Source organism: Dendropsophus ebraccatus, chromosome 3 (assembly GCF_027789765.1).
Source record: "Dendropsophus ebraccatus isolate aDenEbr1 chromosome 3, aDenEbr1.pat, whole genome shotgun sequence".
NCBI lineage: Eukaryota > Metazoa > Chordata > Amphibia > Anura > Hylidae > Dendropsophus > Dendropsophus ebraccatus.
The window spans coordinates 59,417,598-59,435,588 of NC_091456.1; the positions used below are offsets into that span (position 1 = coordinate 59,417,598).

The 17,991-nt window shown below is 39.7% G+C and overlaps 1 protein-coding gene across 1 annotated transcript in view; it reads left to right on the plus strand.

The window, feature by feature from the left end:
- Nucleotides 1–17,991, plus strand: part of ALDH1A1 (aldehyde dehydrogenase 1 family member A1) — a 32,331-nt gene continuing 14,340 nt past the window's right edge. Inside the window, exons 1-9 of the mRNA XM_069961847.1 lie at nucleotides 1–172; nucleotides 7,122–7,226; nucleotides 9,292–9,432; nucleotides 9,560–9,689; nucleotides 9,779–9,840; nucleotides 11,615–11,743; nucleotides 12,705–12,818; nucleotides 13,970–14,072; nucleotides 14,658–14,842. Coding sequence (XP_069817948.1) covers nucleotides 80–172; nucleotides 7,122–7,226; nucleotides 9,292–9,432; nucleotides 9,560–9,689; nucleotides 9,779–9,840; nucleotides 11,615–11,743; nucleotides 12,705–12,818; nucleotides 13,970–14,072; nucleotides 14,658–14,842 — 1,062 coding nt within the window. The 5' untranslated portion in view covers nucleotides 1–79. The remainder of the gene's footprint in view (nucleotides 173–7,121; nucleotides 7,227–9,291; nucleotides 9,433–9,559; nucleotides 9,690–9,778; nucleotides 9,841–11,614; nucleotides 11,744–12,704; nucleotides 12,819–13,969; nucleotides 14,073–14,657; nucleotides 14,843–17,991) is intronic.

Genomic DNA, 17,991 nt, shown 5'->3' on the forward strand with positions numbered 1-17,991 from the left:
GTCCCCAGTCAGGATAAAACCCCTGAGCCTGACTAATACTGTACTTTATTCCACCTGTGTTTCAGTAAATAAGCTTAACATGTCATCTGAAAACAAGGGAAAACCTGGCGAGAAAGCTGCCCAGTTTAGCATGCCTACTCCTCTCAGCAACTTGGAAATCAAGTACACCAAGGTAAGAGGCTGCAAGCCCTAGCTGTTATTTTATGCTCTTTTCTTGCTTTCACTGCTGTTTTCTGACAATACCTTAGATTGATACAAAACTAAAAAAAATTCCAGTCTTCTGAATGTAGCAGTATATTTCTCTGTATAGCTATTTCTATAGTTTTGATCAGGCAATGAAGAGGTTACTTGCTGTAGTGCAGGGGCGGTTATGTAAGTGCCCTTTTTTAAACATAACCAAACTAGAAATAACACTTTGCAAACATTTGCACGCTTGCAAGCAGGCTCCAGGTTCACACTGGGACATGTTCACTTGTAAACAGGCCAAGATACTATATAAAATCTTCTATCAGACTGTACAAGAACACAGATGTAGCAGAGATAAGTTTGTCATGTGTGCTACCTTTGGTTTTGTAGTTAAAACAGTGAGTAACTGGACATGTTTAACTCTCTTATATCTGCACATTGTAAGTAAAGCCGATACAATTCAGAAGATATGTTCTACTGCTCTAAAAAGCAATACTTATTAATACATTCATTTTACCCTGCAGAACACAGTCTGGCTATCGACCTTCTGTACTTAAGACTTTGTGAGATAGTATAGGAATGCAGGCTTGGAAAAGTCTGAGCAGTTCAGTGAAATAAGGACAGGACAGTATCGGTATACAGTATATACCATGTGCAGTATATACCCCTACTAGGCTGGACATTGATGATATAAAATATTTCTTTAAATCACCAAAGAAATGTAAGTTCAGATTGGGTCATACTTTTAGAGCAGACTGAAAACACAATTCTGCTATTACTACAGTTCTTGTCGCTTTGGAGTTGTGCAAGAAACTGTCAGCAAATTGTGATGGGGGAACGTTTCACAATGGCACAAATATCTGTGCTCTGTACATGAACCAGATTGCTGATAGTTTTGCTCATTTGTTGAAAGTTAAGCGCTAAAATAAAATACATAAAATATCCTTTTAAGGCTAACACAGCTGTAAGTGTACAAGATGTGCAGTAAGATTTTCTATATGTTGTATTCCTAGTTTTGATCATGAAAGGGTGTGAAACCTGAATTACACAATAACCTTGTAGATTGTTTGCAGAGTAGAACCTTAAAGGGGGTAACCAGCGCTACAAAAACATGGCCACTTTCCCCCTACTGTTGTCTCCAGATTGGGTGGGGTTTTGAAACTCAGTTCCATTTAAGTAAATAGAGCTTAATTGCAAACCACACCTGATCTGGAGACAAAAGTAGGGGGGAAAGTGGCCATGTTTTTGTAGTGCTGGATAACCCCTTTAATATATATTGTTGCTATTAAGGTGTGTAAGGAAATAAACACAGAGAAGGGTAATACTATATTGCAGGAGATTTGGAGAAGCTGGGGGCTTGGGCAGAGAAATTAGAAATTAAAAGGGTTTTCCTATTTTACAAAATTACTCCTATCAAAACGATGGGAGTAACAGTGTGGGTCAGAGTCTTGTGTTAGAATGGGAGCCACAGAAACAGCTGAGTACAATATTAAAGGAGAAGTGCCACAAACTGTAAAAACAGCAGCCAGGTGAGGTGGGTGAGAAAACAACAAATAAGCGAACTAACCCATTCCTGTGTCTCTGTAGCGCTGCTCCTGGGTCTCGCTCACATCAGCCGCTCACATCTGTAGCTCCGCTAGCTGCAACATCAAGACCCAACTGAGTGACTTTCCGCCCAACCAATCAGTGTCTGGGGGAGGACACCGCTCCAGTCACTGACTGGCTAAGTGGACTATCGCTCAGCCGGGCCATGACATTGCTGCTGAAGGAGCTGGGTACGTGATGTACGTGGTTTTCTGCAGAAGATGACAGCCAATGGTGATGAACGCCACCCAGGAGCAGCATGACGGAGGCACATGGGTGGGTGAGTTGACTTGTTTGTTTTTTCTTACGTACCCCCGACTGCCTGCCATTTTTACAGTTTGTGGGACTTCCTCTTTGGGGTAGTTTCACACGTACCGTATCGCAGTGGATTTTCTGCTGCAGATCCGCAGCAGAACAGCAGCAGTTTTGACTAAATGAATGAACACAGCATCAAGCCTGCCCTATCAAATCTGCTGTGGATCCGCAGTAGATTTTACAGTGCGGATTTGATGCTGTGCTCATTCATTTAGTCAAATCTGCTGCGGATCCGCAGCAGAAAATCTACTGCGGTACAGTATTTGTGAAGCTACCCTTTCTGTTGCAGCTCCTATACAGAATAAATAGAGTGGTCACACACATGTCGAACCCACTGTGCCATTACAACAGGAGGCTCAAATAACTTTGTAAGATGGGAAAACCCCTGTGAATCGGACTCTTGTGCTACAGAAACAAAATGTACGATTAGCTGCGACTACAAAGGACTTTGGGATACCGGTGGATAGTAAACTATTCTAAATATAGAATGCATCAAAAGGTGATACACATGCAATAGCGTAGCTACCATGGAGGCATACCACGCAGCTGCTACGGGGCCTGTGGGGAAGAGGGGCCCAGGGCCCCTCGGCAAATCACGTGACCTGCTTCCATGATACTATGGTACTAGCTACAGGCAGCCCTTCTGGCACTTTGACAGCTTACCAACAGCCCCTCTGGCACCAACAGCCCTATTGAAGCCGCTTGTACGATCCTCCGCTCCGCCTCCTCCCCCCGAAAGGAAGCAGTGTGTGGTCTGAGGCGCTGTCTCTGCCCGAAGAGTGGAGGGAGGCGGGAGATTGTCCCAGCGAGCAGAGTTGCTGCTTGTTAAAGCCGCACACTGTCTCTGAGAGGAGGAGGAGCAGAGCTGGCAAAATCCACCAACTCGACAGCTCTCCAACAGCAGCCACAACCTCTCCCCCTCCCACACACCCACAGATTCATGGGGCCCCATACAACTTTCTGCTGTAGGGCCCCATGAATCTTAGCCATGCCCCTGTGCACCAGCTTATGACAGGAACATACAGTAGTTTTGCCTCTGTAAAAATCACTAGTCAGATCACACTTAGAATATTGTGTACAGTTTGGGCACCTGTATATAAGAAGGACACGGCTGAAATGGAGGGAGTGTAGAGGGCAGCCAATGTCATTGAGGGAATTGGTATATTAGAGTAGCAGGACAGTTTATCAAATTTAAAGTTTGGGTTAGAGATGAGCGAACCTCGAACATGCTCGAGTCGATCCGAACCCGAACTTTCGGCATTTGATTAGCGGTGGCTGCTGAACTTGGATAAAGCCCTAAGGCTATGTGGAAAACATGGATATAGTCATTGGCTGTATCCATGTTTTCCAGACAACCTTAAAGTTTTATCCAAGTTCAGCAGCCCCAGCTAATGAAATACCGAACGTTCGGGTTCGGATCGACCCGGTTCGCTCATCTCTAGTTAGGGTCCTTTTACACAGGCAGAATAATTTTGTGTGCAAGTGTCTATTAATGAAAAGATGTCAATTGGTGCCTATTACATTTTACACTATGCACTTATCCCGAGAGATAGAACTAATGATCATACTTACAATAGTTCTTTTAAACCCCTTTCCTAGAGACCTCATTATTGCCAGCAGCACATTCTCTGGGTACAGCGGAGATCAGCTGCCAACAATGATTTTTATGTATAAATAAAAGATACTGTTAACCAACAAACTAGCCTGTCTGTCAGCTGATCACTGTATTAACACTGGCAAATCAGGGAACATTTGTAGAAACGTTAACTTGTCTGATCATTGGCCCACATAAAAAGGCTCTTATTCAGGTTTAGGCTAGGTTCACACATCGTTTTTTTAGGTATAGAACGGAAGCTAATTGCAATGGCCTCAGCGTCCGTTCTTTACTGCAGGGGCGGCATTGCATTGAAGTCAATGCAATGGCGCCCGCTGTGTTCACACATTGTTATTCTAATGCCTGTTATTTAGAACAGGCGTTAGAATAAAGTGCCTGTCAATTATTTTTGGACGCTGTTTACTGAACAGTGTCCGCAATAATGAGCTGTTCACACAATGCAATGTGCAGTGGTGGCCGTACATTGCATTGAAGTGAATGGCTAATTGATTTGCGGCCACACCCAATGGTGCCCGCAAATCCATTGTGAAAAAGAACGTTCCTGCAGCCAAAACAGAGGTATCGGCTGCAGGAACGGGCTGAGTGCAGCCTGGCAGCCGGCTGTTAAACGATGTGTGAACATAGCCTTAGGAATGACCTAATTACAATTGACAAACATATGAATGGACAGTACAGAGATCTTTCTAGCGGTCTGCTTACACCTAGGCCTGTAATCATGACAAGGGAGCATCCTCTACATCCAGAGGGAAGAAGTTTTCACCATCATTGCACCATCTTTACTGTAAGAGCAGTGAGGCTATGGAACTCTCTGCCACATGATGTTTTGAACTTCTTTCTTTGAAAAAGATAATTTATAAGTTGTGGGTTCTAGAAGTGATGCTGACGCAGGAATTTATTCCTCCAGCACTGCAAAGCAACCAACAGTGCTAACCACTAAGCTAGCACTACTAACCCCCCACCCCCCTCGCCAAAAAAAATAAAAAAATAAATCCCATCTAGGTGTATGTGTGTATTACAAGAAATAGTCTGATTTACTTATACTTTACTATTATCCAAGAAAAACTAGTGTAAAGGCTCCTAATCTCCCTGAACACAGTAGGTTTCCATAGGAATTTCTGTCTATACCTCTGTCTTAAGTATGTCTAATTGCAAGACGTTAATAAAGGATTCTATTACTTTTTAAAGTCATATAATATATCATGATTGAAGTTATCATCCAAATGGGGGTTATGTTTTATGTCCTAGAAGAATCCAGTCCTAGAATTCCTTGAGATTTTTCATTCATAAAGATAATACCACTTTCGGGATCCTGTTTGATCTGAACCTTTGAACTGTGCAGTAGGAGAATCATTTTCAAGGATTTAATTTATAGCACTGGTGAACTATGCAGGACAAAGGTGTTCATTTACTGAGGCTAGGTGTGGCAGCCTTTGGCACACAGTATCGAGTATCCTCCAGAAATGAAGCTCAGACTTCACCCTGACGGTTCCCTTCACTTATTTACTAGCATTGTGCATTATGTTCAGTTACCTATAGAGCCAAATCAGATAATAGAGTTTAGTAAAGTAAAAGTTTAATATTTAAAAAAATTACAAAAAAAAGGTAATGTCTCTATTTGTAACCCTAGCTCCTGCAGATCGCTCAGAATGGTCAAGTGATGATCATTTATAGTATGTAAATGAGAGACTTAAACTTTTGGGAAGTGGGGGCAGACGTTTTGGCTGTATGAGACATACAAGCAGGAACATACAACTTAGTTTGGTGTCATTTGTCAAAACAAGACTCAGATTGTTGTTATATATATAGACAGATACACTAGTAACAAACATCAGCGGATCATGGGTGATAGATTTGTTAGCACAATACTATAATTCACATGCTAAAACACTAGCAAACAGAGATGCTTCTGTCTCAAACAAAGCTGCGGTTCTTCATCTGCATGGCCAGGGCGGGTCAGTTCTGAGGTCCAGCAGTTGAGTGTGGAATGAAATGAGCACAGTATGTGCTTGATATCAAGTCAGAACTACTGTACAACTCGCTTCACTGTGCCATACACATTCATTCTAAATGCGCTGAAAATAATAATAAAAAATGTAACTTAAGTCTGTGACCAAGCATTTTCTCACTAATCAAGGTAACGCTTCCTGTGGTTTCTCCAGTAATTTCCTTTGAAATGAATAAGTAACTTGCCATGCATGGGAGACTCAATAAGTGACCATATACAGATGATCACAGCATGGAGGCTGCATAATGAGGCAAAGTAAACCCGGCCTACTCACATCTGAGGATAAGCTGTGACTTCTGGCAAGACTTCTTCAGTATTACAGCCAAGCAGAGCTTTTTCAATAACCACTCACCAAAAGTTCACATAAATTGTCTAAGTATTTAACACCCTGTACAATTACATTTTAACTATTAAGGAATGCTGTAAGAATGGCATTATTTCCTAACTGTACTAGCCATTTCTGTTCACTTTAATCATATCTACATTTCACAAAGAATTTTAATAAAAATGTGTTTAAAAAAAAATGAGACCTGGTTTCTGAAGGTTTGAAAGCTGGACATGTCCATAGACTCAATGCACATGGAAGAAACTGGGATGCCAGCTTCAGCTACCTACAAGTATGCAGAATTTACACCACCTGCAACATCTGTAGGCAAATGTGCTGCTGTTGCCATTTGGCACCCGAATGCCTCCACACCCAACTATACTGTATCTTGTATCCAGGTTAGAGTTGGCCCAACTGGGTACTAGAATCTCCTTTCCATTCTGAGGCCTTATGCATACGGACATATTTTTTCATGTCCGTAGGTTCCTCCTGCTATCCACCAGTACAATGCACAAAAAATTACAGATTAGGCATCTGTACTGCATCCGTATTTCCGTATTTTTTTTTAAAAACACAACCTTTCAACATTTGACTAATGTGACTTATTTTTTTACGGAAATACAGATGCCAAAGGCTACAAATCTGGGTCCGCACTAGGACAGGTCCTTTTTTTCAGGACTGGTTTGCATCCTTGTAATCTACGTATCGCTTGACTAGCCCAATAGACATCAACGTGCAATAACTCGAGGACGGAGCAACGAATACGTAGATTACGGGACGTGTGAATAAGGCCTAAGGTTTTCCCCCATAAACTTTTCCTTTCACTAATAGTGTAATTACTTATATATATTGTCATCACCATCATACATAGACAATTTCATTTGATTCCAACAACTTTTCTTGTCAATGAGTGTATGTCTATGTAAGTATAGACTAAAACATGCTCTATAAGATTGTGCTTGAGGTTCACCCATCTCTAATAGGCTTATAAATAATTACAGTGGTACATATATTGTTTATATGTATTACAGAAAATTACAGTGCTAAACACAGTATTACAGTATATTATATGAATTTGCTTTCCCCCACAGATCTTCATTAACAATGAATGGCATACCTCAGTCAGTGGTAAGAAGTTTCCTGTCTTTAACCCAGCCACAGGAGAAAAAATATGTGAAGTAGAAGAAGGAGATAAGGTAAGGAACATATTGGTTCTACTTTAAGGGGATGACCCACAAATAGTTGGGCATGCTGCAATAGCAGTAACAGCTGTTGTTATAGAGATGTATATAGCTGTTCACAGTAAGTAATGAAGAGTCTCATGGCTCCATTAGCTGATTTGCAGGCATGCCAGAAGTTGGGCCCCCATCAGTCTGCTATTCTAATACTAATGTACTAGAAAACCCTCGTAAAGATTAGCTTTCACATAATAATGTCTATACAATTAAAGGGGTTATCTGGCATTGGATAACTTTTAATATACTTTTAAAGGTTCCTACCTTTCTATTCCTACCTGTCCATGCTTCCTCATTGTCCCCTCTGGCTGAATGGACTGTCACTCCCAAGACAAGTTTGTCTTGGAGTTGAAGGAGGTTGCAATCAGCAGGGCACACCGGATACCTCTAGGAGGACACCGGAGGAGCATAGAGAGGTAAGCATAGGATAGTGCAAAAGTTGGTCTATGGTCCCTTCATTTTCACTGGTCAATTGTATCTAGACATGTTAAATGAATGGCTTATTACCTATACAACAGAGAGGATGATGCCAACTCTTCATTTGCATTTGGATGTTCAACTATACCTCAATAGAACTCCACATTGGGTTGGTTGAAAAACAACAATTTCCCAATATAATTTTGGCCTCCCTCATTTTCAGATCTAATACCCTGTGACTTCTTTCGAAGTGGCTTACATCAACGACTCATCCCTAAAACAGTAGTAGATTGAATATCTTAAGGATATGCTTGCACGCGTCTGGACAGAACTGAACCACTAGCTAGACATCTGCCAAGTGCTGTACTTTGCTTTCTCTAGCGGCTCTATATATTCTCTATGGAGCTGCTGGAGAAAGCCGAGTACAGCACTGGTCTCTTTTTGGGGGCTCCCTAGGAATAAATAGAGCCGTGGGTCTCATGCTGTACCCACTGCCCTATTCAAAACAAAGGAGCGGCAGGCCAATATGGAGATCGCCAGGGGTATAGAGGTCAGACCTCCCGCAATTTCTTACTTGTCCCCTTTCCTATGGACAGGAGACAACTTAGTTTTATTTTGGAATACCCCTTTAACCTGTGTTTTCTTTAGCTGTAGAAAATCAGCAATAATGCACCGACATCTACAGGTATGCTAGGACTAGACTATAACTTTATCCACAGTCAAAGAATGAAAGATTAGAGAGCATTGCCATAAGACAATAAAGCAATCAGTGTCATTATTTCTACCCCAAAAATATATAGTGCTAAAGAGCCTAAAAATAATCTTTTACATACAGTTCTGGGATATTTTCATTATAAAGCATACTAAACTTGGCTTCCTTTAATGATTTACTCTCCAAGCATTCATTGCTTGCTTAATGCCTGCACATATTCCATAGAAAGTTCTCAACACACAAGGTGCAGTGTAACATTATCTGTTATAAGAAAAAATGAACTTTTAACCTATGTTGTAGATCGGATAAACTGTTAGAGGTCTTTCTGTTACGAAGGTTATTGACAGTCTATCAGTGAATGGAATTACAGGTCTAGATTATGATACCATTTATAATCTGGTATCAGTGTATGCTTGCTTACCTCTGAACACCATTTAAAGATATTACCTATGTATAAACTGTACAGTAGTGTTGAGAGGTGAGCATTCACCAAATACAGACTTTCCTGGGGCAACCTAAGGGGTTGATGCATATCAGCCAAACATTTTCCCTTGCAGGAAGAATGTGGAATACTTGTCAGCTGTTATCCTGGGCGTGAAACCTCCTTCTATGGCAAACATATGCCCTATTAAAACATATATGGATAAAAAAAAATCTATAATGAACTTTCTGGGTCATTGTTCTCTGAAGAAAATCAGAGTTCCTTGATATGAGAACCCTGCAGATCATAATCCATATAGTGTATCCTGTATTCTTGAAGCTTTGAGAGCGGGACATATGGGGACTCATGAATTTTTATCTTTAAATATATTCAGGCTCTTAAGATTTCTTATCTTTAAATATATTCAGGCTCTTAAGATTTCCTTTTTTTAAACATTAATGCTCCTTTGCTCCTAGGAAGATGTAGATAAAGCTGTAAAAGCAGCAAGAGAAGCTTTCCAGTTGGGGTCACCATGGCGCAGGATGGATGCTTCTGAGAGGGGCAAACTCTTGCATAAGTTAGCAGACCTCATGGAACGTGACATCTTGATTTTAAGCGTAAGTGTTTTTTATGAGATTAGATAAATAAGTGTTCTGTATAATATATATATAATAATAATTATTATTATTATTATACATTTATATGTTTGAATGAAATAAACGGACGCAATTAATCTTTTTTCAGACTCTGGAATCTATTGATGCAGGAAAGGCTTTTACTGCCTCCTACTTTGCAGACTTACCAGGAGCTATTAAATCCCTGCGTTACTATGCAGGTTGGGCAGACAAAAACCATGGCCGCACAGTACCTATGGGTATGTTTCTCTAAGGCTGTGTAATATCTTGCAGAATAAAAAATAAAATATATTTTTTTATAACAGGCTATAACTTCTTTTACTTACAGATGGAGATTACTTTACTTTTACAAGACATGAACCTGTTGGAGTATGCGGTCAAATAATCCCTGTAAGTAGGCAATACAAGCATACAGAACAATCACTGGCAAATACATCAAATACAGCAAAACATCCAACCAGTTTGCTCCAAAGACTAATGAAATGAACAAGTCAGATTTGATTTACAGCCAGGGCAATGAGCATGTATCTTGGGATGGCAGCAAGTGTCAGGAGTGAAAGCAGTTGGTCAGCGGTGCCAAGCATTTCCCTCTGCCCCCTCTTACTCCTAACTTACAAACAGCAGAAGAGGGGACTAATGTAAAGCACTGACATATAACTGCAGAGTGCAGATCTGTCAGCTCAGCACTTGCTTCTCCCTTGTTCCTCGCTCACTGCGCTGTGCTATTACTAGTGATGAGCGAACATGTTTGTAAATGTTCGTGCAAACATGTTCGCCGATCACAAACAATCTGTTCAATGATCGGAATGGTTATAAAGATCATTTTTCATATTCGAACTTGCAAACATCCGCAACTATGTAATTTACGCTTTGCATCTGATAATATGTACACATGTGCGTAACTCTAGACCAAATCGCACTCAATCTGTAGGCAATTGTGTACACAAATGCGTACGCAAATGCTTATACAACTGTGTAATTTAGACTTTGCACATTATCTGTACGCATGTGCGTAGACCGAAATGTATGCTTCTAGAGTACGTTCATTGTTTGTAAATGTTCGGTGAACACGAACCGATCACAATCATTTTTTCCATGTTCATGTTTGGGATCCGCACCGAACATCTGAATGTTTGCTATTTCACAAAGAGACAACAAGGGGAGAGCAGCGGGCATGCTGCCACCACTCGTATTGCATCGTGCCAACGTCATGCATGTCAGTTGATTATTGCCTTTCAACATGTGTTATGATACTCAATGATTATTGGTTTAAACGGTTGGTAATTGACTAAGTAAGGCCGATAATTGTTCAGTGTAATAGGGCCTGTGGTGTCCAATAATTAGATAATGTATATTAAGAAGGAATTCCAGCAGTGTGATAAACCACATGCAACCAAAAAGTCTGGACCCCCAAATGTAAAACATACATCAGACCATACTCTAAAAATAAAAAAATATCAATAAAGAGGCAATTGCATCTTAAGCATGAACAAACAACACTGCGATTCATAGCCTACCATTTAGGACTATGGGGAGGTTCACACTATGGAATCCGCGCGGATAAGTTCCGACAGATTCCATCGCTCGTACATGCTCACGACGGCGCACATATCCCCCCGTCCCATAGACTCAATTCTAAGCGACGGAATCCATCGGAACTTATCCGCGTGGATTCTGTAGTGTGAAACCACCCGGAGGCTGGGTACACACTACGTATATTTCAGTCAGTATTGTGGTCCTCATATTGCAACCAAAACCAGGAGTGGATTAAAAACACAGAAAGGATCTGTTCACACAATGTTGAAATTGAGTGGATGGCCGCCATATAACAGTAAATAACGGCCATTATTTCAATATAACAGCCGTTGTTTTAAAATAACAGCAAATATTTGCCATTAAATGACGGCCATCCACTCAATTTCAACATTGTGTGAACAGAGCCTTTCTGTGTTTTCAATCCACAATCCACAATACTGACTGAAATATACGTAGTGTGAACCCAGCTCAGGTTGTAAGAGAAACAATAGTAAGCTTGCTTCTCTAGAAAGGATTAGTAAACTAGTCAGTTTGGTCAGTTTAAACTTTGTCAGTTGTGTTTAAAAAATATTCAAAAACAATTTATGTGTAACATTAACAGTATAAAATATCTTGTTTTGTTTTTTAGTGGAATTTTCCACTTGTAATGTTTTCTTGGAAAATCGCACCTGCACTCAGCAATGGCAATACAGTTGTCATCAAGCCAGCCGAACAAACACCCCTGACTGCTCTATACATGGGATCTCTGATAAAAGAGGTGTGTTATATGTACCACAGTGAATAGAGTGACTGATGAAGTAAATGATTTAGTTATACAAACAGTAGCAGAGCCGCCTATGTTTCTTAATGAAAAATATATTTTTATTTGCTTTTATAACATCATTTGTGCATTTGCAATGCAGATAACAATGTGAAATCTGAATAAAGGCTGAGACAGAGCCATAGCCATTCTTTCCTTCACCTAGGACAAAGGTTCAGTTTCTTGACCTAACCCTGTCTTAGTTATGTAAAAGTCTTACAAGACTTAAGTCTGTGTCTGTCTTTCAGATCAAATAGTAGCATTGCACTTGAACCTACATACTGTATCTCCCTGCTGAATAGAGATGAGCGAACCTCGAGCATGCTTGAATCGATCTGAACCCGAACTTTCGGCATTTGATTAGCGGTGGCTGCTGAACTTGGATAAAGCCCTAAGGCTATGTGGAAAACATGGATATAGTCATTGGCTGTATCCATGTTTTCCAGACAACCTTAGAGCTTTATCCAAGTTCAGCAGCCCCAGCTAATCAAATACCGAACGTTCGGGTTCGGATCGACTCGAACCCGAACCCGAACCCGGTTCACTCATCTCTACTGCTGACATGTCAATATTTCAGCAAGCCTCCTCCCATAGTATACTATTTTGCTGGCAAGATCCAAGCTTTGTTAGGCCAAGAAAACAAATCGATTCAGAGATTTGTTAAGGCACAATGGCATTTCAAAGCAAATAATTTAAAGCTAAAGCTTTGGCTGTCCAGGCATGATGGGAATTGTAGTTTTGCAACAGCTGAAGGGCCAAAGGTCCCCTGATTTAATGTGAGAATTAGCATTATCTATCATATAATAATATCCATCTACATTCTATATTGATCTATTGCTTGTGACATTGTGTGATAATGGCCTCACACTCTTTACATTTAAGGAACATATGTCTCTTTTCTTTTCTTTTGATTTTGTAGGCAGGTATTCCGGCAGGAGTAGTGAATATTGTTCCTGGATATGGACCCACAGCTGGAGCAGCCATATCACATCACATGGACATTAATAAAGTCGCATTCACTGGATCAACTGAGGTATAACGCTCATTTCCCTCACCGTAAGAAAAGTGTTTAGTGGACCATTGGTGTGACCTAGATTTATAGCTGACATAGTACAGGTGAATGCACTACTGTGCAAAGTAATCAAACAAATCCGTACTATTGATGACATTATTAATAAAGACCAATAATGACCAAAAGCAGCATATGTTTCCATACATACAGTAGCAATGTGTTTCCCAGTTCTACATGTAAAACATACAAGCTAAAGAACACATAAAACAATTGACTAAAGACATATTACAGATTGAATGCTGCCCATCATTCTGGATGGTTGCCATTTTACTGCTGAATGACTTCTATCTATCTGTAATAATTGCTGCAAATAATGTTTATGGACATTACTTGTGGACATCATTATCATTTTGGCGCTAAAATGGCAGCCGTCATTTTCCCAGTGTGTGAACATAGGGGGAGATTTATTAAACTGGTGTAAAGTAGAATTGTCTTAGTTGCCCCTAGCAACCAATCAGATTCCATCTTTCATTTTTCAAAGACTCTGTGAGGAATGAAAGGTGGAATCTGATTGGTTGCTAGGAGCAACTAAGACAATTCTACTTTACACCAGTTTGCTAAATCTCCCCCATAGTCTGTAACTGTTGAAAAGCTTGCTTTATACTACTAACTGCTGTATATGTCCTGTATACTATCCATCCTACTCTTTAACCGCTTCTGGTTTCCCGGCTGACTGCTGTCCGCTTCTTCACAACTTCCAATGATGTGCTATTCCGACAGGAAATGGCTGCTCAGAATAGACAGTATAGTGCTGTCTATGCTGAGTGGCCATTTCCTGTCAGAACAACACGTCAATGGAAGTTGTAAAGAAGCAGACAGCAGTCATCTGGAATCCAGAAGCTGCGCCAGAGCGGGATGGGTAAGTATATAGCACTGTCTCCCGCAGCACCAGAAGCATCATAGATTAATAGTTTATGCTGGACAACCCCTTTAAGCCATAGTTTTCAGCAACACACACAGAAAAAACATAAATAGCTAAAAGAGTAATGGCTTTTTTTAGGCTGCTTTACATGTGTATGTGAATAGTGGTTATATGTGAATGGTGAATATACAAATTTAAAAGAAAATTCCAATACATATTTTCTATAACATAACTTTTAATTTGTATTTAGGTTGGAAAACTAATAAAAGAAGCCGCTGGAAAGACCAATCTCAAGAGAGTTACACTGGAGCTTGGAGGAAAAAGTCCAGTTATCATTTTTGCTGATGCAGACTGTTAGTATCAGTAATTATTGTTACATTATTTACTTACTACTACTATAGTTAAGACTGCCCCTATGTTGAGCTTTTAAGATGTTGCTGTCACTAAAGAGGTTTTAATCTGGAATATTCTTCAGGTCTCATGACAAAGTGAGTGCAAAGAGGTTGTATGGAGTTAGTAGTAAGGAGCCATACTGTTGTACAGGCCACATTGGAGCCTTGGGGGACATTTATGAAGGGTATGCCAAAGGCATACGCCAGGGCGAAGGTGCAGATTCGCCCCTTCTTCCTTGCGTATGACTCCCGTATGCCCGGCTTGCCACTAAGCATGCCACTTTTGTTGGATACATATAAAATCAGACAGAAAAAATATGAAATTTCATAAAGTGTCATAGTGCCTGATCATTGCCTGATCTCTGGTCTCTGTTATCAAGCCTTTTTTATCGCCAAACTGATGACCGTAAAAAAAAAAAAAAAAAAAAAAAAACAGCCAGAAAATGGGCAAAAAAGATGTTGTGTGACCATAGCCTAAATCTGAAAAATAAAAAAATTGCTTCATCTATTTCTCAAAAAATAAATGCATTATATTTATTTCCCCAGTGAATGTTGCAGTAGAACAGGCCCACCAAGGACTATTCTATCACCAAGGACAGTGTTGTATAGCCGGATCTCGTATTTTTGTGGAGGAGCCAATTTATGAAGAATTTGTGCGCAGAAGTGCTGAGAGAGCTAAACAACGGGTACTAGGGGACCCACTGTTACCTACAACGCAGCAAGGTCCACAGGTAAATTGTCTTATTTTTTAGCATCATATAGTAATAATAAGCAGCAAGAAGAGTGAATATAACCAATAGACAATACATATACTGAGAGATACATGTAAATGTTAAAATTTATAATCTTATAGTCAGTTTTATATAGGGAATTTATCTGACCGAATTTGATGGATACAAATAATTTTCAATCTATATATAAATACCTAGCATTTTGGGGATGGTATTTTTTTTTTATAGAAAGATTTTTTTTTTTTTGCATTGTCACCTATCCCACATTTAGTTTCCCAGGAAGTCTGGAATGATTCACTTGTGTAAAAGAAAGCGGTGCATAATCATACAACAGAGTATTATAATTATACGTTATACAGTAAAAGCTGATGTATCAGTGTTATGAGAATTTGCCAGGTTCCCAGGCTTTCTATGCCTAAGGATCAAAATGCACAAGAAAATAACTAGTCTAGTTCTTGGCAAGACTCCAAGGTGTTGTTTTCAGTCCTTGGCCTTGACACATGATTAAACATACCGCTTGAACTGTTACCAAATAGAATTCTGGTGTGCACATCTTTTTACAAATAAAAAAAAAAGATAAGACGCCTATATTTTAGCCTAAAGAGATTATACAATGGAACCCTGAGCCTGTTGTCCATGAGAGCAGCGGAGAGTTTGCAGTATGAATGCCCTCGCTTGGCCTTTATTCCAGTAGGCGTCTAAGTCAGACTATGATATTCAACAGAAAAGCTTAAAGTCTCCTTTCAATTGTAAATATAGACAAGATGTCCCTCTTTTAGTTCCCAGATGCCTGAGGATTATGCTCTAAAGCAAAAAACAACTACATCCTTTTTTCCTTCCATTTTGATCAACCTTTTTACCCAGTATACGTTCAGTATGAAACAAATATTCCTCTAGAAAAGTGGACTATTAAACAGTTAATACCAATCATGTATATCTCACAGACATATGTGGCAGATAGTATTGAGCAAACCTGTCAAAATGTTCTTGTTCTAGTGGCAGATTTATTTTGTCAGTGTAAACTTAGATCAGGCAGTCAAAATTTCACGCCAAAATTTTGGAGCAATTGAAAGTGAACCTGTGATCACTTTCATGCTGCCTGGACTTCAAGCCATAAGGGCAGTCCACTTTGGCATCTGCCAGCCCTGAGGAATCAATATTTCTTTACACCCAAATTTGAAGTGATCTATCAATCAAGGTCAGTGAAATATGGAGAAGCCAATGGGGAAAGCCTTATGACTCATGGTTTAGGCTGCATGAAAGTGATGATGGGTTCCCTTTAAGCCACTTTCCCTTCCCTCCAAGCTTTCTCCTTTTAAGCGAAACCCCTTGTCTACTGAAATGTGAAAAGTGTTGTAGGCACATTATAAATGTGGCGCAAATTTGTGTGTAGCCTCACATCACATTAAGAGTAGGTGCACACATATTTATTAGCTACAAAGAGGTTTTACCGGGCAGGGTCATACAGGAGAGCTTATTCCTGATGAAAATCCTGGGAAGGCAGTTGCATCACATGAACTTGCCTTTCCCTGGGTGCTATGAGGGAGGTATATTTTGGTAATAGTGATCGATTACAAGAGTCACTTTTAGGCATTCAGCTGAGAAGTTGGTGTGAGCATTTAACCAGGTGCCCCCTGCTCAACAGAGCAGTGGGTGCCTGTTTAATCTATTAATTTTTTTTTTATTTTTTTTTTCATACTAATTTTTGTCGCTTGAAGGGATCTTTAAATTGAATATACAAAAATAAAAATTAAAAAATGTATAGGTTTTAGCAAGGCACATTAGAACTGCCAGCAATGAGATGTCAACATTGGAAGGGAAAGAGAAGCATATCAGGAGTAGGAGGTAAGTTTGCTAAAATAATAAATTTGCAAAAATATTTAACTTCACAATCTCTAAAAATTTAAGGGGGAACTATTAGTAGGTTGGAAAAAATGTAACCTGCTGACAGCCCCCAGCACAGGATGCAAGAACGGACAAGGCACTACTCAATATATAAATAAAGAAATAAATAGACTGGGTGCTCAACCTAATATGACATGATAAATGATTATACTACAAAGAAAAAGAGAAAAAACCATGTCATATAAACATGAGTGGCACATCTACAAAGAATATATAAATACTGCATCCTGAGGTATAGACAATATATCTTTATTAGTACAAAAACTACAAATGCAAGACAGACAAAGTAAAATTATTTAAAAACTAACACAACAAACAAAGGACCATGTATGATAGACATAGTCTACCCCTTCTAAAGATAATTGTAGTGGTCCAAACTAGATACAGCAGGGTCAATGCACATAAATAAATATAGTCAAGTTACCAGATCTATGGCCTGATGGACACAAAACAGGGATAGCAAAAAACATGTAAGCTAAAAGGCAGAGCAAAAATATAATAAAGCCAGATATGAGCTCAGATATCTGTGTCACCAGTAGAAGGGGTCCATGTCGAGGTCAAAGGAACCCCACGCGTTCCATCTCTAGCGTGAGACTTTCTCAGCACAGGAAACCCAGAGGATGAAGGTATGTCTCTCTGCGTTGTTCCCATGCACTTAGTAACTTACTCCATGGTCCAGTAAGACCTCTGGAGCACCGTACCAATCCACCCCCAGGCCCTAACAGTCTTACGGAACAGAAGAGTGTGAAAATAAGAGACATACCTTCATCCTCGTCGTCTCCTGCACAATTTGGGGCTATCAGAAAGTTAGATTTGTCTAACCTGCTGATAGTTCCCCTTTAACAATGATCATTGAGATGGAAATACCCCTTTAACTATGGCATTGGCTTTCTGTAGTTGGAAGAACTAAATTACTAAATAATTAACTTCTGTATCCCTGTAGACAATAGTATAGTACCGTGTTGCCCTGTAGACAATGAAATGCTATTCAGCTGAGCTGATAAATTCTCTAACTGTGTTGTGTGAATTAATATACAGTAGAAATCAGTGTTCTATTACATTATCATTAATTACATTGTGCAGATACACATCCAACTAAAACCTGTAAGGGAATTGACTACACAACATGTATGACAGAAGAAAGGCACAAGGCTTACCAATTTAATTCCACTTGTATTTCAGCCAAGCGTAAAGCTTTTTATAGCCATTCTCATTATCTGGGGTCTGGATTCTTTATTATGGAG